The sequence below is a fragment of the Watersipora subatra genome, chromosome 3 (genome assembly GCF_963576615.1).
Source record: "Watersipora subatra chromosome 3, tzWatSuba1.1, whole genome shotgun sequence".
NCBI lineage: Eukaryota > Metazoa > Bryozoa > Gymnolaemata > Cheilostomatida > Watersiporidae > Watersipora > Watersipora subatra.
Window position 1 is genome coordinate 50,938,546 of NC_088710.1, and position 27,249 is coordinate 50,965,794.

At 36.3% G+C, this 27,249-nt stretch overlaps 2 protein-coding genes across 5 annotated transcripts; one reads left to right on the forward strand and one right to left on the reverse strand.

Moving 5' to 3' along the window:
• Positions 1-3: 3 nt before the first annotated feature.
• Positions 4-22,976, reverse strand: LOC137389955 (E3 ubiquitin-protein ligase TRAIP-like). Of its 4 annotated transcripts, none has more exons than XM_068076155.1 (13): positions 22,942-22,976; positions 14,159-14,351; positions 12,530-12,669; positions 12,368-12,440; positions 12,159-12,282; positions 10,442-10,610; positions 7,927-8,010; positions 4,848-4,978; positions 4,034-4,174; positions 3,027-3,156; positions 2,785-2,817; positions 1,441-1,508; positions 4-463 (listed from the first exon to the last, which is right to left on the reverse strand). In XM_068076155.1, exons 2-13 carry the CDS (start codon positions 14,333-14,335, stop codon positions 342-344), a joined length of 1,392 nt encoding a protein of 463 aa, XP_067932256.1. In that variant the 5' UTR covers positions 14,336-14,351; positions 22,942-22,976; the 3' UTR covers positions 4-341. The 4 variants fall into 4 exon arrangements, with proteins under 4 accessions (XP_067932256.1, XP_067932255.1, XP_067932254.1 ...); XM_068076154.1 differs by lacking the exon at positions 22,942-22,976 and adding an exon at positions 22,187-22,326; XM_068076153.1 differs by lacking the exon at positions 22,942-22,976 and adding an exon at positions 22,191-22,326 and having other exon boundaries at positions 5-463.
• Positions 22,778-26,618, forward strand: LOC137389956 (insulin-induced gene 2 protein-like). The gene is made up of 7 exons (XM_068076157.1): positions 22,778-22,867; positions 23,074-23,372; positions 23,467-23,669; positions 23,754-23,878; positions 25,010-25,176; positions 25,666-25,765; positions 26,244-26,618. Exons 1-7 carry the CDS (start codon positions 22,805-22,807, stop codon positions 26,280-26,282), a joined length of 996 nt encoding a protein of 331 aa, XP_067932258.1. The 5' UTR covers positions 22,778-22,804; the 3' UTR covers positions 26,283-26,618.
• Positions 26,619-27,249: the final 631 nt, after the last annotated feature.

The following is a 27,249-nucleotide window of genomic DNA, read 5'->3' on the forward strand; positions in this document are numbered from 1 at the left end:
CTTATCTACCGTAAAAAAAGAAATTATAATTACATATACCGAACAAAATTTTCCTATAAAAAGTAATTACTATACTAACTAAAACAAATTTTGAGTCATGAAAAGTAATTAAAACAAGCTGTACAGAGAATAAAAAATTACTCATAACTGTGAAAGGAAAAATGTGAATATGTATCTGTGAATACGTGTCAAATAGAATTAATGTCGGCAAATACTGAAAAAAGGCATAAGTAGGATGTTGACATTCCTCTGTTGTTTGATTTGTCATTTGTATAAAAACTTGAGATGAAAAACACGTTATTGTATTACATTGTCTCTACCTTGCCGCTATCTCGACTGCTCTAGTCTAAAAGAATAAAATCTTCCAATGATGTTTGATTTGTCAATGTCTTCTCTTTCTTGTTGGCCTTCACAGGAGGCTTCTTGAATATGTTAAATTGCATGGCACTTTTCGTTCTGTTAACTGTGAATGCAAAGTTGTATTAGAACCAATCATTGGCTGCACCAACCAGCTGCACAAAGAGACAGGAAGACATGGTAGCAAGTCAGCAAAGAGTAGATGATGTTCAACAAGACACTTCATCTGCTGTCTCAAAATCACCATAGCATTGGGAAGTGGTGATAAAACAAACGACTCAGAGTTTTTAAAAGCAAAATGTCTATGAAATACAGATACAAGAATTAAACCTGAAGCAAATTTAAAGTATCCATTAGAACCAAAGTAGGAACACACGCACGCACACATTGATGTAGACAGGCATGAACAGGCCTTTGTAAATAGTCCCAAAATGGGTAGCACTAAACAATATCAGCAACAACTAGCACATAGACAGCGATTTGATGATACTGACATACTATAATATTACACAAACTGGGTACTGCGATCCGAATCAACTATGGAAAACAAAATAACAATTTTAGGCGATTCACAGAAAAAGTCCATTTTTATGAAGATTGTAAAGGTGCACATGGTAAATTTTCAGAAAATCAATGACTTCAATAAGAATCAGAAAGAATGGCTGAAGTGGCCCCCATCTATGGCAGCTGATCAACAGGCTGCCTGAAGTTCAGCGTATAGTTCATTTATTAAAAGTTACAGACAAGCATTCTGTAATTACAAATGAGCGCATTTGATTTGCCAACAGCAAACGATGCCAACAGCTGGTTGACTCAACAGAAAAGACTTGGTGCCCTAATTTCAAAAAATTGTTATGCCATTCATACATTTGGTACATTGCCAAGCTGATATCATTAGGGTAAACACACCTTGAGATTAGGAAGGACGCCGACCATCATAAATGTAATTTTTACTATCGATGACGTGAAAGGTGTTTTCATAAGTGGGTGCACTTTAACGAGGCGGCATCCACCCACACATACACTCAGTTTACCCAAAAAGATTACAGAAATAGCCATGACTGAAACACTATAAATACGTACACGCTTGGGTTTGTCCTCCTAAACCATCAAAACCCTTTCTAAAGTTGCTGCCACTGGAAGTCAGGTTTCTAAAGCAAAATTTAGAGATAACTGAAATAGAAGGTCATGACATCTACTATGGTCTTACGTTGACTAGATTACAGGAAACATCGTGTCAGATCAATAAATATGGCTTTGACTCCGCTGGGCACCATTCTTAAAAGGTCAATAAACAATTGGATAGGTTAATCCAATAATAACTGTGTCAGTGAATGCAAAGATGGTAACAAACAAGCGTGTTACCATTTTCACATTTCGGTTTAAGACGATGTGAAAATGATCTTAAACCAAAATCTCCACGCAATCCACAACGCCGAAGGTTGTTTTATATACTCGCTCAACTACAGCTAGTCAAAAGCTCTGTGTATGTCGTAATAAAAATGGTAAAAAATAATTAAGTAAATTATTTCTTCGAAAAAAATGGCAGGTACTTTTCCAAGGCAACTTGTCAACAAAAATAATTTTTACAATGCTAGACACAAGAAAATTATTGGTGTAGGGAATGCACAGAAAAAGCTAATTTCAAACCTGCAAACAGTCTGGACTGACAACTGTGTTGCGATCAAGTCTTTAGATACAGTTGCTGTCAATATTGTTAATGACATTTTTAAACTAGGGATGGCCTGTTGCAAACACTGCTAACAATATTTGGCATAAAAATTCTTGAAGTTATTCAGCAGAGAGTAAATTGGAGCCGCGTGTTGCTGAAAACAAAAAATTGCCTGATTCATTTTATAAAATTTCTAAAGTCTACTAGCACGCTGGAAAGGTTTGATATGTTGGAAAAGTTTTGTATATTTCACCAGATTATCTCATGTTTTTGTCACCCGGTCATGTTTACTCTCATTTATTTGAGAATAGTTACTTTAAGCATTTGCACCTGAATTTATTTCTAAGTGATTGCTTGACCTGAAACTGTAAGGTGCATGTTTGTGGTACAGAGCACTCATAATGGATTATTTTCCACCCTGTAGTCACTACAATCAATCAAATAAATATCTGCTGTATTGCTAGAGGGCAGCTTTTGAGACATCTAGATTTTGAATAGCAAATGATATAGATATATACAGCATGAATAGCAAATGATATAGACATCTAGTGCTCTTGTACGTGAAAAGCAAATAGCATCATAGGCACCTACTGCATCAATGGCATATAATGTAGATATCTATGGAAGGAATAGCGCATGACATTAGAGACATCTAATGCATACATAGCGCATGATACTGCATACACCAATGACATGACTAGAGCATATCTAACACAAGCGGTGAAGGCAGTAATGCTTTAATGATATTGACAGACCTTGTAAATGTAGAGTCAGCAGGGGGAAGATTGCTAAAAACAAAAGTAAACTTGAGTGAATAATGGCATTCAGAAATGAACAGAGATCAACGCATGTCAGACACGAAGTGCATAGCCATTATCACACAGAAATCAGACAGCTAAATACCTGACAGGTACCAAGTACCAAAAATTAGAAATAAACATGGATATTTGTGAAATTTTAGATGATAGACTGAACTAGGCGTAGAAACTGCAACTACCTCGATATCGTTCCAAGTGGCTTGACCCCAGGCTTCCCTTGGTCTCTCCCCTTAGTCTTTAACCTCAAGGTAGACTTAGGTTTAATAGTAGTAAGAATGGTTGGAGAGAGTGTCGCAGCATTGTTCAACTCTAACCGAGACAGAGGAAAACAGTCTGTGTACAACAGCATCTATTATACATTTCAGTCTGTAATTATCTACACTTTGCATGAAAATATTGACATAAGTCGTCGGTTCTCTGAAGTATCACGGCGGCGTGGGCTAATGCTGGTTAGTGTAAGTTTACCTCATACATGCGTAGACACTGCAGAGTATTCATTGCTCAGTGAATAGAGAAAGGCTACAGATATAATATACCTGAGACGAATGCACAAAGATTCAACCTGATCAAAAATCGGCAGCATTTCAGGGTTGTAAGGGCATCGGATGGAGAGCACCAAATACCACAATGACTCAACCGTCTATTGACACACCTTCCCTTGCTGACTCACTGACACCCTCCCTTGGTACATTCCACCTCTCACTCATGACTGTACCAACTCACTGACACCCTCCCTTGGTACATTCCACCTCTCACTCATGACTGTACCAACTCAGTGGGCGCCCTCCCTTACTGTCAATTAACACTAGAGACAGGCGAATGAATAAGTTGAACGGTGCGGAGGCAAAGATGGTGGTATGGATATTCAGTGTAACTCACACTAACATAAACTAAATCAAGCTTAGATTATAGCTAGGTATAGCTCACAGTATACAATTTAATATTATTTTTCCGCATTTTTATATTTTGTAATTTTTACCTTCAGCCCCTTTCATTCTCCTATGTAATTGTGAAGCTTCGAGAAACTGAGCACCGTGCGTTGAAAATTCATTTCGGCAGAGTGTGAAATACGTATATGCTGGAATTTTACTCCCTTCGGCAGAGTGTGAAATATATGCTGGAATTTTACATACCTTTGTTAAAATAATCGTAGCTAAAGGTATAATAATATAGCCAAATGTCTTACCATGTTCTTGTGTTAGCATTGCTTTAGAACTAACAAACTTTGGCTTTTTTCTCGAGTTCTCTTCCTCCTCAAAATCTAAGGCCAACTTAATGTCATTCTGGTCGGTCTCATTGAAGAGATCTAGGCTTGTATTGACTGCTCCTGCAAAATATCAAAGCCCACTACATGCCAGACATTAAAATACTGATGGTATTGAAATAGAATGATCACATTAACCACAGTATATCAATGTTGGGCTTATTATCGCAAGTCACTGCAAGGGAACCTACACATAGTCATTAGGTCACTGCAAGGGAACCAACACATGGTCATTAGGTCACTGCAAGGGAACCTACACATGGTCATTAGGTCACTGCAAGGGAACCAACACATAGTCATTAGGTCACTGCAAGGGAACCTACACATAGTCATTAGGTCTGTGAAACAAAAACAGACATAAGAAAGGTTGAGAATCCCCAAGTGATGGGTGCATAGATGTGGTTAAAACTAATATCCTCAAAAGAAAGGGTTGAGGATATTGGTGTAACCTCAAACCAATATCTTGAAACAAAAAGGTTAAATAATTCTTTAAAATACAGATTGCATCAGGTTATAGTTCAAGTTGTCAGCGAGCATACAAGTCCTAGTTCTGGATATTTTGATGTCAGAGAAACCATTACTTTCCGGTTTAATGGCAGAACTCACTTCTCTGTTCAATTTATCTCTACATTCATATTTCAGAGCGCAGCCAATCTGGCACACCTACAGCTAATGGTGTGATGACATGGCAGAAGTCAAGTTTAACCATGGTTAAGCGAACAAAACATATCTGTACCGGCAGCAGTGGCAGGTGTTGAAAGGGGAGTGACAGTGTCTGGGGCAGGACTCTGATGTATAAACCGACTGGCAAGGCTTGATGCCACACCTTTTGGACTGTTCATTGCCTTTATCAATGTATCACACTTCCTACAACACAAACAATTAAATAACATACAAAATAGTGAAAGCCGCTCAGCTCAAAAACCACCACCCATTACAACAATATGGATGCTGTGTCGATTGATTAGTATCAAACTATGTTAATTTAACAGAAAGCTTGAATAAAACGGACAGACATTTGCAAAGGATATCATTTGATATAATTCAGAAAAGACATTCAAAATCCTAACAGATATATGCATTTTATATAATTGAGATTATTGACATTAAAGACACCTATACAGAAACAGAAGAGAAATATACTTTACATGTAGTCTATTTTGACTTTACTGTTAAGCATGGAATAATATTTGCGCTCACAAAAGACACTTAGAAGCATCCATCAAGCTAAAAACTAAACATTTCAAGGAAGCTATTATTGATAATCCCAAAGGATTCAGGTGAACCCAGTAGTTTGTATCCTTCTTTGGTTCTTGCGGAGAAGACGAATCGTAGCTGACTCTAAGTAGAACATCAGGTACAATGCTGAAGATTTTTATAACTAAGGCTCTAAATACATCTTGTGTTTACATGACTGCTAAAATCAAGTTTTTGCATTCATCAGCAAAAGATGAGGTCAACATTTGAAAATTTTTGTCATCACCCTCCTATCCAGTTATCCTCAAATAAAATAATGCCTCCCGATTTGGGGGGCTTTTGTTCCAGACGCACCCACAAAATGAGAATTTTCATGAAATAGAGACTAGATTTTTTTGAAATATTAGTTATAATTTTAACAATTCAGAACACCTAATTGTTTTCTAAATGTTTGCAATTACTGCACATGTAAGTGCATGTTCTCCTACATGCAGCAGACCTGTATAGCACATTGCATCTAGAATACATTGCATCTAAAATACATTGTATCTAGAATACACTGCATCTAGAATACACTGCATCTAGAATACATTGCATCTAGAATACATTGCATCTACAATACACTGCATCTAGAATACATTGCATCTAGAATACATTGCATCTAGAATACATTGCATCTAGAATACATTGCATCTAGAATACATTGCATCTAGAATACATTGCATCTAGAATACATTGCATCTAGAATACATTGCATCTAGAATACATTGCATCTAGAATACATTGCATCTAGAATACATTGCATCTAGAATACACTGCATCTAAAATACATTGTATCTAGAATACATTGCATCTACAATACATTGCACCTACAATACATTGCATCTACATACAATACATTGCATCTAGAATACATTGCATCTACAATACATTGCATCTAGAATACACTGCATCTAGAATACATTGCATCTACAATACATTGCATCTAGAATACATTGCATCTACAATACACTGCATCTACAATACATTGCATCTACAATACATTGCATCTACAATACATTGCATCTACAATACATTGCATCTACAATACATTGCATCTACAATACATTGCATCTACAGTACATTGCAACTACAATACATTGCATCTGCAATACTGAAATCCGTACGAGATTAACGAGAACTGGAGTGAGAGTCAAAGTGGCAAAGCCAATGCTGAATAATCTTGAGCCAATCATTGTCAAGATAACAAAATGATGGAAAGCGCTTATTGGTGATGCTCTGTAGAAGAAATAGGAGGGATGGTGAAATTCCACCGAGTAGGTGAAAAGCGGTCTTGAGCTAATCTCTGAAGAGATTCTCTTTGTACAGCTGGCTTCCATGAGCTCATTTTTCGGGAACTTTCCTATCAATAGACTGTGTGCTCTGCATTCATGCCTTATCAACAAGACTGACAGTGTATAACTATACACATCCAAATGAAGGCCACCTCCGGCGGAGAGAAAATTCTGGAGTCACATAGTGACAATTGGTATACTGTGCACAGTACTGGCTCTCCAATTTACTTATTTCAAAACGAGAAACTGACTTTTAAACACATGTTATAATTATTAAATAATAATGATGAAACTCAAATGACTGTGATGTTTAAAGACCCACAATACAGGGAAGGACAAAGGAGGGTTACTGCGGCATCATTTTTGTTCTTAATAAACACACAGATACTATATTTTCCGTACCCTTGAAAATACCCATATACTATATATCCTGCCTCTCCACCAATATGTACAAACATACTGTCTGTTCTTCCTAACAACTACAAAAATACTACCTTTTCTGCCCTCAACAAATACATATATACTATTCGTTCTGCCCCCAACAAATACATATATACTATCCTTTCTGCCCCAAACAAATATATACCCACTATCCTTTCTGCCCCAACAGATATATACACACTACCATTTCTGCCCCCAACAAATACATATAGGTATACTATTCGTTCTGCCCTCAACAAATACATATATACCATCCTTTCTGCCCCTACAAATACATATATACTATCCTTTCTGCCCCCAACAAATATATACCCACTAATAGTGGGTATACACTTGTTTGGGGCAGAAAGGATAGTGGGCCACTATCCTTTCTGCCCAAACAAATATATACCCACTATCCTTTCTGCCCCAACAGACATATACACACTACCATTTCTGCCCCCAACAAATATATACACGCTACCCTTTCTGCCCCCAACAAATATTTACACACTATCCTTTCTGACTCCAACAAATACATATACACTATCATTTCTGACTCCAACAAATATATACCCACTATCCTTTCTGCCCCAACAGATATAAGCCCACTATCCTTTTTGCCCCAAACAAATATATACATACTATCCTTTTTGCCCCCAACAGATACATATATACTATCTTTTCTGCCTACAGTTTATGCTTGTTAAAATAAATATAATTAGACTTATTAAGAGCCAGCACACCAAAGTTCATCACCCTGACACAGAACAACTGATCAAACAGCTATATGCTGCAGCAACATGGCATGACGTCATTAGGAAGCCAACAAGGGACCGCAGCAGTTCTTGTATGAGCAATTACCTCTTTAAGGAAACATTTCGTGCTTCGGCCTGGCTTAGTTCTAATTTCAGCATATCAATTTCATTCTTTCCTTCAGAACTCACTCTAAAATGCATGGCCATAGCATATCATATCGGTAACGGATAAATATGGGCAAATATCAAATGTACACAGACTATTTGGTTAACAAAAACAAAATGAAAACAAAGCATGGGCTATACAAAGAAGTGTGTCCTACGCCCGTGCTATATATTAGTATCAAGATTTGTTAAAAGAAATCATTGCTTCAAACGTCCTCTGCAAGACTATTTCTCATAGATCATTGACAGCTATCTCATGGTTCACATTAGCTAGTTTTAGGTGCAGTTCCTTGAATCCCCCATATCCTGGCATCGATTAGAACCCTAGTAATTGATGTATGTAGCGACAGGAGCGGGTGCTGATGTAGACAGTCTCACATGAACATGTGACTCACAGACAGACCCGCATGAACAAGTGACTCACAGACAGCCTCACATAAACAAATGAATCATATAAAAATTTCGCAATATCATGCCTCATGAGAAATACAAGCTGAAAATCTGCTCACGAACTAATTTACTTACGGGGTTTTTATGGTCTCGTATAAGAGCTATCGTTACTTTCAGTCTTCGATCTATTGAAAACGCAAATCAGACAAACCTCAACATGAGAATTCAATTTGTTCTGAGATCTGTTTCATATGTTAAAACTGTTGCAAGGTGAAATAATGGTTCTCATAAAAATATACGGTAATTCATTTTATTTGTTCCACATTCCCGAAAAAACCTATGGTAACTCCATCATAAATACTGTAGGTATTTATGGTGGAGTTACACACACAGTATCAAAACAAAAAAATGTTTTTACGTGATGATTTTTTATATTTACTTTACTTGAGAGATACGTGAATGAAATTATAGGTTTAGTAATGCATAGGTTCAGAACTAGAGATGGCGATAGAGATACACAGCGTAACTTACTCAACTTCCACTACGAAACTTGTAGATGAAGTTTAAACTGTATTAGTTGGTGCTTTTTCTTATTCGGATATTTTTCACAGCATTTTTTAATTGTTAATTAATAATTAAAAAATGATGAAAAAAATAATTATTAATTTTAAATGTTTTGAAAACTTCAAAAGCTGCACTTTGAAAATTATTCCAAGTGTAGATTGTGGTATTCGCTCCAGTATTACAGCATATGTTGGAAAATTTTGTAAGCTGAGAAAATAATAATGAACGCTTTTAGGCCAATGCGACGAAGTTCCTTTATGACTCAACATATACAAAGTCCAGACTGCTTCACTTAAATGAAATATACATTACATACATACATGCACATATTCTATAAATATATACCCACACCTATATCTATATATATATTTCTCAAAGTATGTCCGTGTGTATGTCATATGTCTGTCTGAATTCCGGCTATAGCTATTATTAAAATAACTGCAGCTGGACAACAATGGTGACGCAATGTCATGGAGTACCATCATTAGAAGCCTAGCAGCTTACTGCAATTTTCCATTGGCAATGTGCCAGGCTAACAGCTTGAAAGTTACAGTTGTTTGAAAAAGTTTTAAAACCTTTACAGTTGTTTTCGTTTTTCTATTAATTGATTTAAACTACACAAAACACTTCTCTCATGATATGTAGTTTGAAAGTTAGAATAGTAAATATTGTTATATGTTAAATACAAATCAATTTTTTGTCCAGATTTTCTTATTACCCGGGCAACGCTGGGTAGCACAGCTAGTATCTATGTGTATATTTCTCAAAGTGTGTCCGTGTGTCGTATGTCTGTCTGCATTCCAGCTATAGCTATTATTAGAATAGCCTAGCTGGGCAACAATGCTGACGCAATGTCATTTTCTACCAGCATTTGAAGCTTACTAACTATGTTAGTAGAATTTTCCATTGGCAATGTGCCAGGCCTCTTGGCAATGGCCTGCTACTTGCTGGAGAGTTGCCTGCCAGCAAGTGGTAAGCAAATCTCATCACTTCTCATTGTTTATAAGCAGATTTTTAATACCCGGGCAACGCCAGGGGCACAGCTAGTATTGAATATATAATATATATATATTCTATATATACAGGTATGGGTATACAGATATAATATAGGTAGATAGGTAAAGGTAGATAGGTATATATATAGATAGGTATTTGTTCCTTTGTGAACATAGGTGGTGAATTAGAATGATTAAAAACTCGTTTTTCCCCTCACAATATCCTGTTCTTAGGTGTTTTTCAGAAGGTGTGAATGAATTAATTTGTATTCAGTTATTTTATAAAGAAAAAATTGATTTGAGACCCTCGAGAGACTTGACATACGAACATGGTCCCAGAAAGCATTAAGCCCATATGTCGAGGTATGACTTTATGTATATATCCCCAAAACTATCTTAGCAAGAACTCCTGCTCCAAGTTCCATTTACCCACAACCACTTCCCACTAAGCTTAATCAGGAGTTATTTTCCCTATTATTAGCTTTGACTATATTATCAGAATGATACCTTTCAGTGCGTATCAACTTTTCACGCAGATCGGCCAAGCTTCGTTTTAACTTCTCATTAGTCTGCTTGGAACTGTCAAGCTGCTGCCGTAGCAGCACGAGATAAGTGAGCTGCTGAGGGGTGTAACCAGCATTGTCCTCCAGCATCCTTTTAACATCAGCCTCAACGCCTGCAGCGAGAAATGTACAATACACATGTTTCTTGTAATGAAAATGCGATCACAGAATATTCTAGAATATCATGATACTAAGCCTTGGTACCTGTAGAGTTTTACATGGCAGTTTGAAGGCTTAGATAAAACTCAGCTGACCGCTCGGGTCTAATGAACCGATTGTTATATGCAAGATAGATATCATATTGCTTAATTATCTTATCATGTATACTATGTATGCTTATGAGCTTCACTGTTAGGTAATTTTGTAAACAATATTATATTATACTAGTGCCCTAGCAGTCCAGTGTGCCAAAAGAAATCGTTAGACAGAATAACTATACGTACAAGTATTCCGAAATGCAGCGAGGTGGTCGAGATTTGCCAGGCTGCTAAGCTGAATGTCTGAGTTCGAATCCCACGTAATGCGATTGCTTTTCCCAACATCCAACCATGGATTCGGACAGACACGGCTCTTATTATAGTAAAGACTGAGACGGATTGATGAATATACGGTATTTAAAAACCAGTCAGCAATGCTGTTCTACTTGTTAGTGTAACTACCTATCTAACCTCCTATGTCTGCGCAACTGTGACTAAAATACAAATGATTAAAGGTTGACTTGCAACACAATTCACATTACCGTTATTTGGTATCAAAAGATTCACCATGTCTTACTCTGTTGTGTTGTAAGTGCCAAATATGTGGAAATGTGATTACAAGCTCTTGAAAGCTCAAAAACGAAAAGCCGCCGTAGATTGGAATCTCTTTATTTTGATGACGTAACCACGAAATTTGGTTATCGTCTTGTCACGTATGTTCTCATGTGAATTGAAAGGCCAATAAAAAGCTCAATATAAAACTTATCGTAGTACTAGTTTATGACAAACACTTCGGGTTTTACTGAAGACCCCGTATCAAATATAGATGCTCGCTACTTTACAGTTTTGTTTCGGCATTATTCAATCGTCAAGTCGTAATCTGATACTTCGCAAATAATTTTTGCAGCACTTTTCGATTATCACAGGTGACCAACAGACTCGTCATGATTATCAGACAATGATATGTACTCCTTCGAGCTAAAGTTAAACAGTTTAACGATTTTTTACGGTAAGTTATAAGATATCAGTGCTAAAAGTGACAGCATTACAATGACGATAAAATAGACGAGTAAGAACAGTAGACATAGTTTTATTGAATGCGTGAAGTATATTTGTGAAAATATTTCGACGAATAAGGTTGCAAGAAAGTGTAAACAGAAACCGTCTCTCACAACTACATCACATTTGAGCCGTTTTGGAAAGGGAATCCAAACTACGGCGGTCTCGTGAGGCTGCAATTTTCTGTTCGTTTTTTAGCTTTTAAGAGCGTGTAATCACCTTTCCACATATTTTGCACCTACAACACAACAGAGTAAGACATGGTGAATCTTTTCATATCAAATAACGGCAATGTGAATTTTGTTGCAAGTCAACCTTTAAGCTAGGTACCTCGCGTATGAAAAAAGGTAATACTGCGGGACAACCAGCAAATATAGAATACTGCACTGTTTAGAATATACTAACCATTGACAATTATCTCCACATGTTCCAGGTGCCTGAGTTTCTGCCGCAGTTTGTCCGCTTCTTCTTCATTAGAATTAAACCCTCGTATTTTTTCCTTCATCTTCGTCTGTATTCTCTTTAGCTTCTAACAAATTTAGCAGCAAGCTTGAGTTATGATTTATCTTTCTAAGCGTGTCATGGTAAAACTCAACAGGATAAATAAAACGTACGTGAATCTCTGAATCCTTTTCATTCAATGAGCATGTAACGGCAGCATTGTTGTCTTCCATTGCCTGGCACTCGCTGTAAAGTAACACAACACTATATTATATGTACTGCTGCCAGTTATCTTTTCAGGTTACATACTTGATGAAGACCGCGTTGTAGCCCACCTCTTTAGTTTGCTAATGGCAGCTTGCAATGCTTCCACCTGAGATTTCAATTTTCTATTAGCTTCGAGTAATGCAGCATCCTTGGAGCTGTGACTTTGTGCAGGAAGTTGGCTGTTGTTCAGGTCACTGCTGAAAAACAACTGCAAAAACCAGAATAGCACTATTGGTCGCTTGAAAACCAGAATAGCACTATTGGTCGCTTGAAAACCAGAATAGCACTATTGGTCGCTTGAAAACCAGAATAGCACTGTTGGTCGCTTGAAAACCAGAATAGCACTATTGGTCGCTTGAAAACCAGAATAGCACTGTTGGTCGCTTGAAAACCAGAATAGCACTGTTGGTCGCTTGAAAACCAGAATAGCACTATTGGTCGCTTGAAAACCAGAATAGCACTATTGGTCGCTTAAAAAACAGAATAGCACTATTGGTCGCTTAAAAAACAGAATAGCACTATTGGTCGCTTGAAAACCAGAATAGAACTATTGGACGCTTGAAAACCAGAATAGAACTATTGATAACTTGAAAACCAATAGGATTAGATATATTAGACCAGCCTGATCACGGCCTTACTGAAACTAGTTACAATAGTATGCAAACTATCTCCATTGTTGAATTGAATGCCTGGCTCCTTGGAGCCAAACGATTAAAAAAGATGACAAGGGATTGTTCTTGAACCGATGATGGGGTGTTGGCTTGGTCAAAACCTTCTAGATATATGCCATTTTGTTGATTATTGGAAAACCAAACAGACAACTCCAGTATTAACCATCTACTAACAGCATCCTATTCCGCATATAGAGCCTGATCAGTTGTTTAAAACTGGTGGCAATGATGGAATCATGCTCCCTTCTGCGATAAGAAATGGTCTTGCAAAGATTCTTACAGCAATGATTCCTTTCAAAATGTCTTGATGCTCACATATAGCCAGGGCATAGGACACACCTTTTCGTATAGCCATGTTTTGTTTTCATTTTGTTTTGTTAACCAAATAGTCTGTGTACATTTGATATTTGCCCATATTTATCCGTTACTGATATGTTGTGCTCTGGCCATGCAAGTTAAAGTTTGTTTTGAAGGAAAGAATGAAATATATACGCTGAAATTAGAACTAAGCCAACCAGCAAAGTTAATGTTTCTTTTAACAGATACACGAATTGTGGCAGCAAAATATAACAATTCGGGCACATACAAAGTAACTTCTGTAAATTTAAATCCACAATAACTATAGAAGATATTGAATTATGATCATTTGTTTTGGCGAATCACCAAACTTTCAAATCTTAATACATTGTTCAGTAAGCTATTTGTTTTTCGTCGTGCTCACCTGTTGAGAGGAAAATTATTCAAATGAACGCTTAAAATTATCTAAAAGCATTTAGAGCAGTAACCATTTGTCATTGCATTACTGTTTGCTAAAAGTTTATGAAAAGCTATTCCTACCACAATTTAACTGATAAACTAAAAATCCTAATTGTAAGCTGTAGATAGTGCCTTATCCAGCTTAACCGAACAGTGTTACAATTTATATCAGTTAGTTATGGAAGATTATATCGGCTGGCACATCTTACAAGTTTAACAGACATCCAAGAATCATTGTGAGAAACAAGGAAACGCAATAGCTGAACGTACTTTGTGAATTGGGTGCTGAGTTTTCTTTAAAGGTTTCCTACAGGACGGACAGTTTCTGGTGCTAATGAGCCAACGAATAAGGCATTCATCGTGAAAGGTATGTCCACATGGCATAGCGGCAACAGCCTGGTCCAAGTCAAATGGATCTGTGCAGATCTGACAGATAGCATTCAGCATCTTGTAGCCTCAGCACCTGGGTAGCACAATCTAAGTTATTATATTATTACTTATCATATTTGTTTGTAAGATATTTTGACACAACGTAATCTTCATAAGGAAAAAACCTAATTTTATTTTTCAAAGTACCCGGCGAAAGACTCCTCTTTGTTATATCTCAAATGGACTTCCATATGAACTTTTGCTTGCTGACTGACCTAACATGTATATGAGTCTTTCCACAGAACTAGCCCACAGGTGTGGGATTAAACAAATCAAATATTTCACATTTAAATTATCACAAGCATTAAAAACAGTATCATAATAGATCAGTGTTTACTTAGATAGCACCAATCCAAACATCAATTGACACAAAGTACGACTTCCAGCGACAAACACTTATTGATATAAAAAGCATTATTATGTGGTGTCCCCGACAGTTTTTGTTGCAAAAAGTGAGACATGAAAGCATTGGGGTCTGAAATGTAAAATAATGTATCCAAAAAGCATCATTTTTTTGCAAATTTGTTTTCTTGTCATCTGCGAAGTTGACTTCACTTTGCCGATAGTACCAATGTAACAGGGACAACGCATCACCTGGTATCCCTGTTACATCGGCAACCTGTATTAAGGATAACTAACCTAAATAACTGGAATCAAAAGATATAAACATGTATGATCACTGTTATTGTATGTGGGAAGTAACATTACTTCAAATTAATGACATAGTGTTATCATTTGGCAATATTACCAGTGTAACCGGGAAATGGTGTCCCCTTGTGGCTCTGTTACATCTGCAACCTGCATGTATGGTAAGACAGACAATTGTTTTAGATAAAGTATATTGTTTGCACTTCATAGTTAATTGTTCTTATAGCATTGTAACCTTATTATCCAAGTATTAAAGACATGGTTGCGTCAAAAAGGTCGATTTAATGAAATTAAGACCAATAAAAGATTAAAACATCAGCTACAATTTGATGTCATTTTTGTCTTTGTAGACTAACCCTGTCTAGAGATATATGCGTTTGAATGAGGCCATTTTTTAAAAAGCTGAGATTCCAGCGGGTGCTTCATTCGTGACGTAACGAGTGATACATGTGAGTCCATGAGTACAAGAGTTCACGAGCGATAAATATAAGATCTCTTCTTTAGCCAATCATCAGAACAAAATTTTTATGTAGGTCGTGTTAAATGTTATCGCTCGTAAAACGGTTTGTCTGTGATGTCGAAGAATCTCGTTTTTAGGGAGATTACCCTATTACTAGTTAGTTACGCGCATTGACTACTAGTCTATTCTAGTAGCTACATGCATCGACATATTTATTTTACATTAATCATCAGACAGGTTATGGTTAGAGCTGACAGGCGTCAGCAGCGTTATGTTGCAGAGGAAGATAGGAGAATGGAGGTAAATTTATCTTCAACTTTGAGTATCCTATACATATATACTAGGCTAACGGTAATAATAGACCTTTTTCCTCACATAAATTTCCCCATTGCTATATTGGAGTTGTCCTCTTCAAAAGGGTATATTCTGTTAGCAATGAATTGAAGAATATGATATAACAGCTTATAACCATCAGTCTAGTATTCAGATGCTCTTAATGCTGCAACAGACCGTATAGCTTTTGGTTGTGGAACATATGCACAAATAATATTGAACGCTAGATTTTTTATTGTTAGAATATTCAGCAAAATATTTGCAAAAATGCCCTGGCCTAGCTGCATATATCAACTGAAAGAAAAATCAACAACTTAGCCATCAAAGAAAACACATCAGGCTCACAAGTTCTTCTAGTATAGATAGTGCATCAATGAGTGCGCTGCACTGGGTAACCAACTAAGAAATAACCACTATGTGGTATCTGGTACTATCGTTCAGACAGCCAACATTGTTAGCACTTGCTAATTCAGCCTGTTATGCGATTATTGTCTCTTGATGTACCATAGATATATAAACCTAGATTGGCCAATAGGGAAAAAGCCTGTCAGACTTAAATAGCATGACGTAACGTCATTGTATTGTACCTCACGCTTGACTGCACTGTTGTGAACAATGAAGCTAATGAGGAGAATTTGACAAAACCACATTTATTTTCACATAAAAACCTTCTTGGATACATAATCCAGTAAACTAAAGCAATTCTGTGATAATATCTGATAACCACCTTAGATTAAAACTATAAAAGCTATGAATTGTTACGAACAAATCATGAGCCATCAGGGCTTTATTTGCCACCCTCTCCTATCCCCATTCTCTCTTTTCCCCTTCTCCAAAGAAGAAGTGAGAAGGGGAAAAGAGAGAAGGGGAAAGGAGAGGGGAGTAAATAGCCAACCCACCCAAAGAGCCAGACCCTGGCTAGGTAAAAGACTAATATCATGTTGAACTAAACATGACTAAATATGATGAGCCTGTGAAGTTTTGATCTGATCAGGGAAATGGAACCAATGGCTTTCTTAGCTAGAGCTGGAACGAGACCAAGGAATGCAGGGTCGGACCAGACTCAGGGTCAGCAATGAGGGCCAAGATCGGGTCAGACCGGGTCAGATTTTTTATTCATTTAAGGTTAAAAGATAGTTACATTACAGCCTAATGTTGTGACATCAATAAACTGAGATAAAAGAAACCATTATCACACCAATTATTATATTTTGTGGCTTGGTTTATAGATGCAATCCACAATTTATGGCTAGACATTGGTGGATCAATGCTATTCAATGGGTGATAGATTAATGGCATGATTTGGCTAGTGTTTTTATTACAGATTTTATTTTCAACTGCTATTATAATCAACAAGAGATTAGTTAAGAAATACTTTACAAATATAGAAATAGATAACCCAGCATAGTGGAAAGCAAAAATCCATCACTTCTCTAAAACTTTTAGTATTAGTGAAAAAACTAAAAATAAAATAAATTTGCTGGATTGAAGGTTCTTAGACGCGCTTTTAAGTTCCTCAGGATGCCCTCGTTGTAAATGCCTCAATAGTATTGAGGTGGACCGTTCTTTGTAGCTTAAAGGTTGACTTGCAACAAAATTCACATTACAGTTATTTGGTATCCAAATATTCACCATGTCTTACTCTGTTGTGTTGTAAGTGCCAAATATGTGGAAATGTGATTACAAGCATTTAAAAGCTCAAAAACGAAAAGCCGCCATAGAATGGAATCTCTTTATTTCGATGACGTAGTCATTACAGTTTGGTTATCGTCTTGTCACGTATGTTCTCACGTGAATTGAAAAGCTAATAAAAAGCTAAATATAAAACTTATCAAAGCACTAGTTTATGACAAACACTTCGGGTTTTACCGAATACCCCATATCAAATATAGATGCTCGCTACTTTACAGTTTTGTTTCGGCATTATTCAATCTTCAAGTCGTAATCTGATCACATGACCCAATACTTCGAAAATAATTTTTGCAGCACTTTTCGATTATCACAGGTGACCAACAGGCTCGTCATGATTATCAGACAATGATATGTACTCCTTCGAGCTAAGGTTAAAAAGTTTAATAATTTTTATGGTAAGTTACAAGATATCAGTGATAAAAGTGACAGCATTACAATGACGATAAAACAGGCGCGTAAAACAATAGACATGGTTTTATTGAACGCATGAAGTATACTTATGAAAATATTTTGACGAATGAGGTTGCATGAAAGTGTAAACAGAAAACCATCCTGCAACAACTACGTCCCATTTGAGCCGTTTTGGAAAGCGAATCCAAACTACAGCGGTCTCGTGTGGCTGCGATTAACTGTTCGTTTTTTACCTTTTAAGAGCTTGTAATCACATTTCCACATATTTGGCACCTACAACACAACAGAGTAAGACATGGTGAATCTTTTGATACCAAATAACTGTAATGTGAATTTTATTGCAAGTCAACCTTTAAACAATAGCATGATGTTGAACCTCAGCAACTTCTCCATGGTAGCAATTGGTGCTAGCCTGGGAAAGTTTTTCACCAATCCAGCACTACTAAGCAACACTCTCGTCGCTTTCTCACTGTGATTGCAAACCTCAATCACCGCAGGAGAAGACAAAGTCAAGCCACCACGATTATTAACTGTGATTAGGAAATTCGTTGCTTGGTTTACATCATAGTCGGTAACATCCACGATACTAGTGATACAATCATTACATTTCAGCTTTGGTGACCTAGCCAGCTACATAGCCAGCTGTAAAATAATCATTCTGTCTCATTTTTGATTTAAAACATACTTGCATACTCATCATATTTAGTCATGTTTAGTTCAGCATGATATTAGTCTATTTACCTAGCCAGGGTCTGGCTCTTTGAGTGGGTGGGCTATTTGTCCCCCCTCTCCTTTCTCCCTTCTCTCTTTTCCCCTTCTCACTTCTTCTTTGGAAAAGGGGAAAAGAGAGAATGGGGATAGGAGAGGGTGGCAAATAAAGCCCTGATGGCTCATGATTTGTTCGCAACAATTCATAGCTTTTATAGTTTTAATCTAAGGTGGTTATCAGATATTATCACAGAATTGCTTCAGTTTACTGGATTATGTATCCAAGAAGGTTTTTATGTGAAAATAAATGTGGTTTTGGGCATTTAAATGTGCATTGGGCCAAAAGTTAATTTTTCGACTTTTCTTTCAATTGGTATGTGGTACATCAAGAGACAATAATCACATAACAGGCTGAATTAGCAAGTGCTAACAATGTTGGATGTCTGAACGATAGTACCAGATACCACACAGTGGTTATTTCTAAGTTGGTTACCCAGTGCAGCGCACCCATTGATGCACTATCTATACTAGAAGAACTTGTGAGCCTGATGTGTTTTCTTTGATGGCTAATATATGCAGCTAGGCCAGGGCATTTTTGCAAATATTTTGCTGAATATTCTAACAACGCAAAATCTAGGGTTCAATATTATTTGTGCATATTTTCCACAACCAAAAGCTATACGATCTGTTGCAGCATTAAGAGCATCTGAATACTAGACTGATGGTTATAAGCTGTTATATCATATTCTTCAATTCATTGCTAACAGAATATACCCTTTTGAAGAAGACAACTCCAATATAGCAATGAAGGAAAATTTATGTGAGGAAAAAGGTCTATTTTAGCACTCATGAATACATCTACTAATAAGAAAAATTATAACTTTCTGCTCTCACGAATCATCGTTGCATAACTTTTTAATCATTTCACCTAGCTATAGCATTTTCTTTGGCGTTTTAGCTAGTAAATTAGATTCATGATTAGAATTTATGTTCAGTGTGTAAAAAGTGAGGAAAATCGATTGATCAATACTCATCTTCAACTCTCAGAAACAAAGCTTCAAATTGTTGGCTTGCCGTATTCATGCTTTTGTTAAACATTTATTCGTTTTGAAAATCACACTCGCAATCTATCTAACTCTCAAATTGAAAGCTTTCAGTAGATATGCATTAGAACGACATATATATATATATATATATATATATATATATGAATGACACTTATTACATTTGTTTTAATGTTGCAGGATGTTTATGTTTACAGATTCACTAGAGGAGCAGTCGTGTCGGTCTGGAAACTGCCATAAATGGGAAAGAGAGACACGAATGTGTGCTGCAAAAACCATAATATGTTTTGTTTGAGTTTGCTGCAGTAGATTAATTTGTCCTATTATATGAACTGAAACTATGTCAATGGCGATGACTTGGATGAATGTTTTTAATAAATATTTTGTGCTGCGAAAAAAATTTTTTGGCTTGTAAAAATTATATAATAAAATAATATTGTTGAAGACGATGCAAAACATGATTTGCAGAACATATTGATTACATTATAGCCCTGTTGCCATCTGTGCTAAAATCTTCTCTGATAGATGGATTTATGAAGCGTAATCAGAGCTGTAATGGCAGGTACTTCTGCATAGCTTGACTTAATTCCAACGGACCAAATATTAAGTTCAAAAAATTTTATGCTCCACCCTAAGTGAAAACAGGTGAGTCCACAAACCGCCAACCAGGTGCAATAATGGTTTAATTAATCCTTTACTAGAATCGGTCGGTTAATTAATTTCAACGAACTTGACGTTGTTTTGCGTTCACTCTTTCGGTCATCTCATAAAACCATTTGTTTTGTACTTAAATTAACTAATCGAATAGACCAGTAAAATTTTCTACAAATTGGTACTAATAATGACAAGATAACGTAGACTATACATGACTTTTTGGGATGCAGTTGGTTTCGCCATATATTCAAACATACTATTTCCAATGATGGCGGCGTGCCTATTTTATTTAGTAGCTAGTTTCCGGTGTGCGTGTAGCAACTGAGAACTTAGCTGATACAAAGGCCACGATAAAATAAGCTAACTTCACGGCCTAATTACCGTAGACCGGTAGAACTGATAGTCGGTACTCAAATGTTTACACAGAATTTAGAGGATATTAATATGACAAGTTTTTAAATTCCCTTATTTGAAGCGTTTGAAACATTCCTAATAATGTTTCTGTAGCTGGATTTAAAATTTTCTTCTAGCCAACATGAGCAAATACAAAATAAAATATATATGTCAATAGAGCAGCGCAGGACTAGACTTTTATCGCATTAGCCGATGTGAATACGAGAGATACAGACAGGTTGTATCCCGCGTTACATCATTTTGGGCAAGTCTGGGCCTGTTTTTTTGGCCTGAGCATTTTTACCGCGATCAATTTTTTTCGATTTTAATTTTAAATCTCTTGACAATGAGATCGCCTAACACAACAAACAACATATCAACTGATGGACAAAAAAATTGAAAGATGAATGATGGTTAAGCTTGTGTCTTTTTGTTTGATAAAAAGGTATGATATGGTGTCCCCTGTTACATCGGCAACCTGTCCCTGACCTGTTGTAGAAACACTAATATACTGCGAAATTTACCAATGGCACAGCATTTTGAATAGTTGGGCTTCCTAGAAGTAATGCTAAATCTAGTGTAGGGGTGATTTGAAATTTTGACTTTTATGTCACACTTTGTGGGCGAGTTCTATGGCAAGACCCATATGTTATTTTGAATCATTTACTGATTTCAAGACTTACATTACCCTACTACATTCAAGTTTTGCACCATACCTTAATAATTTTTTTAATTTAAGTTTTAGCAGAATTAAGGCCTCTTTTCAGAAATACTCTTAACTATGTTGCATATTATCTGTAGCTGTATGAATTATATAGATTGAGTACAAGGGCCACAAAATCTTTTGGTATACTCTTTGCCACAATTTTGAAAAACTTAAAAAACATCAATTGTGAAGCTGGATGCATTCTGTCTCTGAAAATAACAGAAAGTTGAGATGGGCACCTAAATTTCCCAACAGCACAAAGCTTTCACGTCTGTGTTACGATAACAACAGATCACCAAAGGGGACTCAATCACAAGAGGACCAAGATTTTGCTAAGAAAAAATTCCAGATGCCTTCAAGTGATGAACATTTGAAAGAATGGCAAGCTGTTTAATTACTAAATGCCACACAAATAATGCAACCTTTAAAAACGATTAAAAACTTGACTATAAGACCGGTTGTCACCATGATACGAGAGTTGTCTTCTTTGGCTTGTGATAATTTTTCGTTTTGTTAATTCTCGAGAACGGCTTTTGTTATATGTGAGACATTAACAATATGGACATGTTAATTGCTATTGCAACGTGCTCTTTTTGCACTCCAAAATTTTGTAGCTACTTTGAATATTATAGTGAAGAACAAGTAAAACTGTTAATATGTTTTCTATACAAGCTTTACTCTCAGCCTAATCAGCACTTTTGCTTAACAATTACCTTAAATGTTTGTGTTGAAGTATATGATCAGAGCAAGATTTTGGAAATTAATGGTCATTTAATGATGAAATTCAATTAATAGTTTACCTACTTCGTAGAAAGCGTAAACGTGATGTAGTCAACACATTATTGCATCTATTGCGTCAAAGGTCTGCTAGACCTTCAAACACTTTTTATCTAACAATTTATGTAATAACCACATGAGCGACTTCAACGTTTTGCTACTAGTGAATCGCACCTTTGTCACAAATGGCAAAAATTATCAATTACGGTAATTTATTACGAGATTTAAGTTGAGCGCCTCAAAAACCTCACAGAAATATTCATAAAGCAATTTCGCTCAGAGTCGTAATTTAAAGCAAGGTAACACAATTCCTTACAACTCCTTATTGTAACGCAGACCGCGAGCTGACCGTAAACACTGAGGTCATAAACCGATTGGGCAATTCAGGAGGAATTTCCCCAAATAAGCAATGGCGATTGGTTAATTTGTATCACGCCAGTGTTTGTGCACGATGGTCTGTCGAAGCGAAGTAAGACCATAGCCTACGATTAGACACGAATACGCAATTTGCGTCTTTTTATTAGTCGTCCCATTACCCTCTAACACAATTTTCATCACGTTGCTAACAGATATCAGGCGATGCCGACTCTACAATTTGTACAATAGATCGTTGCTTTCACTCGCTTTCCTTTGCACTGCGGATGAGACGCGAATATTTCATCTCACACCAACTATACAGAGACACTCGTTACACTTTAGCAGCAGTAAGTATAATCCTTCTTAAATAAACTGCAAAGCTAAAATGGCCAGGCAATTTACTTGCTGTCTCTATTTGCACCTTTTAATTTTATTCAACACCTTGAATTAGTATAGCGCAAACGATAGTTCTAAACGTTTAATCCTGAATAGCTATCACAACATCCGATTTTTATTTTTATGTATCTTATACTATTTATCGTGATGTTTTCAGGCTATGGTGAAAGAAGGCACCAGTGATTATTCGTCTAACCAGTTTTCTGACAAATCTTGTCAAAATTGCTTAAGCTCACAGTCAATCTTCGGGACAAGTAAACATTTTCATAAAACCAGACGTAGTCACAGTTTTCCTGGAAATGCTCAGCGACTGATAGCATTTGAAGAACCAAAAAAGAGTCACAACACTAGTATTATTAAACGATGGCACAGTATTCCGGCATTGTACTCCAACAAGCTCACAGACACCTTGCATTTTGAATCAACATCGACGGGAGCCGGTGCATTCAAAACTGGGTATGTAGACATGGACAACTAAGCACTGTATATGTGGATAAACTTATTATGTTTTTGTACACTTAAAATATGCTTAAACAATTTTCTTTTACAGATGTTATGAAACTGTTATTCATAAAAGACAATCACCTTCCCTTACTCGGAGAATTTTTTGTTTGTTTTCCCTTGGAGCATTCCTTGCACTTTTGCTGAACTACCTGCAGAAACAGAAAAAAGTGACAGTTTTTTCTCCCGGTCTCTTTGGAGATAACCTAAACTCCGCATGGTGGATGCCTCCAACATTTGGATTAGCTGCCAGTAAGTATTCAAGCAATGAGCTAGTAATTTGCTGTAGTAAAGTGTGTTTGTAACATTGTAAGGATTTGTCTTCTTTTTTTACAGCTGTTATAGGACTCGTATATCCCAAACTTGATCAGCTGCTCGGTGATAAGAAGAGCTTTCGCTATGAATGGGCTGGAGTCATGCGATGTATAGCGCTTTTTGTTGGCATTAATCATGCCAGTGCTGTATCCTTTCACTTTTCAATCAAACCTTATGTGAAACATTTAAGATGCTTCTAATTTACATTTGAAAGTCTGTTGTATATTCGAGCACGTACAGTATATCTTAAGAAGTACGGTGGTGCCTTGAGATGAGAGCTAAATCTGTTCTAGAAATGAGCTCAGATTCAAAAAAAGATGTGTAATTCAATTAAACAATTATCTCCCCCTAGCAGTGGGTGTTTAAGAGGCTGGTTTTCAAGAACCACATTAAGTTTTGAAACAAAATATTTTAGTGACCTGACGGAAGGCACCGAGAATATGTATACGAAATTTGGATGATATCAGCCAAAAAATGTGGAAATGCAGGCTAACAGACTTTATGCAGGCTAACAGACACACACAATGTGCGATTTATTAATATAAATTTACAATAAAACAAGTGAGTAGCATCCTTATTTTTAAAGATGGTACATATAGTTGATGTGCTATGATCGTAAGCCATTTTCATACTTGTGTACTATTTCTTATTTTACCTCACTAGCCAGCAGTGCCTTCTCCTGCTTAATGGTCTTCTCCACAGACGGCCCTTATGGGGCAATGATGGCATACAAAATTTCACTAAATATGGCATCTATTACGGCACAATCAACCAATGATGCTCACAAACACAAACCAATTTTGAGAAAGGAAACATTCTGAACCAAAGATTTCATCTTTCCACTAATTGTCGCACAAGCCAAACTTGTATTTCATAACTCAGATTTTAAGCAAAATTTTAGCTCGAATTTAGGCTGAAGGCATCAAGGTACCACTGTATTTATTGTAACTAAGAATTTTACAAAGAATACTTTAAAATCAAAATCCATCTTATCGTTACACTAAATAATTCAATTTTAAACTCCTTATGCTAGAATGTCTGCTCCATCTGAATATATCAGTGATAGTGCCTTGTATAGCGGGAGTTGTTTTCAACTGTTTAGCTGTCACCACAGCTGGGTATTGTTAAATTATCTTTGCTGAAACCTGCCCATTCTGACAAGAGTGACAACTTATCTTGTTTGTGTAGATTTGCCATAAAATGAATTATAAGCCTCTTAATTTATCATATCTAAAGATTGTTGTTTACAAAAACATTTCCTTGACCAAAGGCTGCAGAGAATCGATTTTGACAGCAACACACACCTTTTTTTGACATTGACGATGCTAAGTTTTGGTCTGTGGTACTTTTTTGACCAGTCGATTGCTGGACTTGGACTAGGTCTTCTCACCGCTAGTATTGCCACTGCCATCACACAGATTCTCGTTGCCATGGATGTCTTTGGGTAAGTAGTCTTTCAGAGCTGATGGTATTTGTGCATTTTGTTTTAATGCTCACAAAAGCTACCATATCGGTTTGGTTAAGTGCCTAAAAAGTGATTGATAGTGGCATGTATCATAGGTTAATAGTTGATACTTTGATTTTTTAGTGCTAGTACTAAATTGCTAGTCTTGAGATTAGGATACCTCTCCGCTACTTAGTGCAACTATTTGTCTTCTACAGATGCATCTACAGTATAGTGTAGATGTAGGTGTATTTACTCAAGAGTAGCAGAATTTTATATCTTGTATACTTTTAAAATAGCCGCAATAAGCTTTCAATTGTCGTATTTTTGTTCATGGGTACACAATTATCACCGTTATGGCTTGTATGCAAGTACATACCAGACTCTTTCGCTGTTCTTGTTCATTTGGTTGGTTGTTTGCTTATTTGAATGATGTAACTGACTTCTTTTGTGTCAAGTGAGCTAACAAACAGATTTATTATTTGACAGTTACTCTAATCCAGACTTCATCTATATGCAGTCATGGGTACCGTGTCTTTACTTCTCCGGGGTAGTTACTATGGGTGCTTGTGGCCGAGCCCTCGCTCCGGTAAGTATTCTGTTCTGATGTACTCTTGTTGAAGCCTTCTGAATATTTTTGCTGACAACCCATGAAATATTGGATTTTTAGTAAACTCTATTAAAGTTGAAGCGTTTTTAGTAATTCTATTTTCTGTTTCTAAATATAAATGCTAAATGTAACTATTCACCCCCTTTCCAGATTGGTTTTGCAGTAAAGGTCATGAGGCTATTATTCAGTCCTAAATAACCTTATTATATTGAAAAGGCAAGGAATGTCTCATCAAATATCGAAGAATGGTACAAATTGTGCTTAATAAAGTTCAATTTAGCGCAGAAAGTTTCTGTACTTCTGTCATTCAGCCGAACCTATCAAGCCGGTCACCCCGAGTGGACTCAGCTTCACTGCAAGTGTGTTATGCAGAATTACTTATATGCAGAATCATAATATGCAGAATCATAATATGTATTGTTCATGAAGGATAAGCAACGTTTGGTTTATATTACAGCTGGATGCTAGAAGCAGAGTACATCATCACTTAGATTAGAGCTGATCTTAGATGAATCTTGCCAGTAATGTCCAACTGTGGCTCAGCACAGATATCAAACTTCTCTGTTTTTGCCTCTCAGTAACAATTGCTCAACTATGGAATATATTATATCCTTCTGTTCTTCAATTTTTTTGTATAAATAATGCTTCACATTGGTTCGTGCTGGGAGTAGTTTTTTTTTATGCTGTGGATTACCATCCTCATATTTTTTCTTGTTATGGTTTTCCCTTTTTTTCTTTAGCGTTTCATTTTTAGATTATATACGCTCGCATGGGAATGTGTGCTGTTATGCAAATCTTATCGGCAATAGAATTTGATTCTGATAACATGCAATTTATTCAACAAAACACACAATTACTTGATTTTAATTAGCTTGTAATAGTGGTTTAATTAGCTATTACAAGTTAAAATTTGCAAAATTTGAGCAAATTCAGTACACACTAATGAAATTCAAATTCTTTTGGAAATGTATTTTTCATAATACATGTACTGTAAAAGTAAAAAAGACTATTTCTGTGCCAGTATTTCATTCACTTCCAGAGAGCAAAGACTGATACAATTGTAGATTGTCTAAAATGGGTAACAAATTTTAGGCTAGAAATATACCATTCTGAAGTTAATGAAGACTAAAAAACATTCCTATATGTCATATATACAGTATATATATATATATGTACATGATTTGAAATAAGCAAATGAAATGTATGTGATGTGATCAGATCTGTACAGATGTGATGTGATCAGATCTGTACAGATGTGATGTGATCAGATCTGTACAGATCTGATGTATCTTTAATCACTAAAATGACAAAACAGTCAGAATTAAGCGAGCACAACCATTCAAAAATGTAATTTTGTAGCTGTTTGGTTTACATATTTAAAATCTGAACAAAATGATGATGATGAGCTCTATTGATTGAAAATCATACAAAACAGAAAAATGCTCTTTTTTGCGGGCCAAGAT

Coding starts and splice junctions, on each gene's coding strand:
- LOC137389955 (XM_068076155.1), bottom strand. CDS start 14,335: ATGCTGAATGCTATCTGTCAGATCTGCACAGATCCATTTGACTTGGAC. Junction 12,670..14,158: donor CTCAGCACCCAATTCACAAA/GTACGTTCAGCT, acceptor TGGTTTTTGCAG/TTGTTTTTCAGCAGTGACCT. Junction 2,818..3,026: donor CCACTTGGAACGATATCGAG/GTAGTTGCAGTT, acceptor TTTTGTTTTTAG/CAATCTTCCCCCTGCTGACT.
- LOC137389956 (XM_068076157.1), top strand. CDS start 22,805: ATGAGACGCGAATATTTCATCTCACACCAACTATACAGAGACACTCGT. Junction 23,879..25,009: donor GCATTAATCATGCCAGTGCT/GTATCCTTTCAC, acceptor CAAAGGCTGCAG/AGAATCGATTTTGACAGCAA. Junction 25,177..25,665: donor GTTGCCATGGATGTCTTTGG/GTAAGTAGTCTT, acceptor ATTATTTGACAG/TTACTCTAATCCAGACTTCA.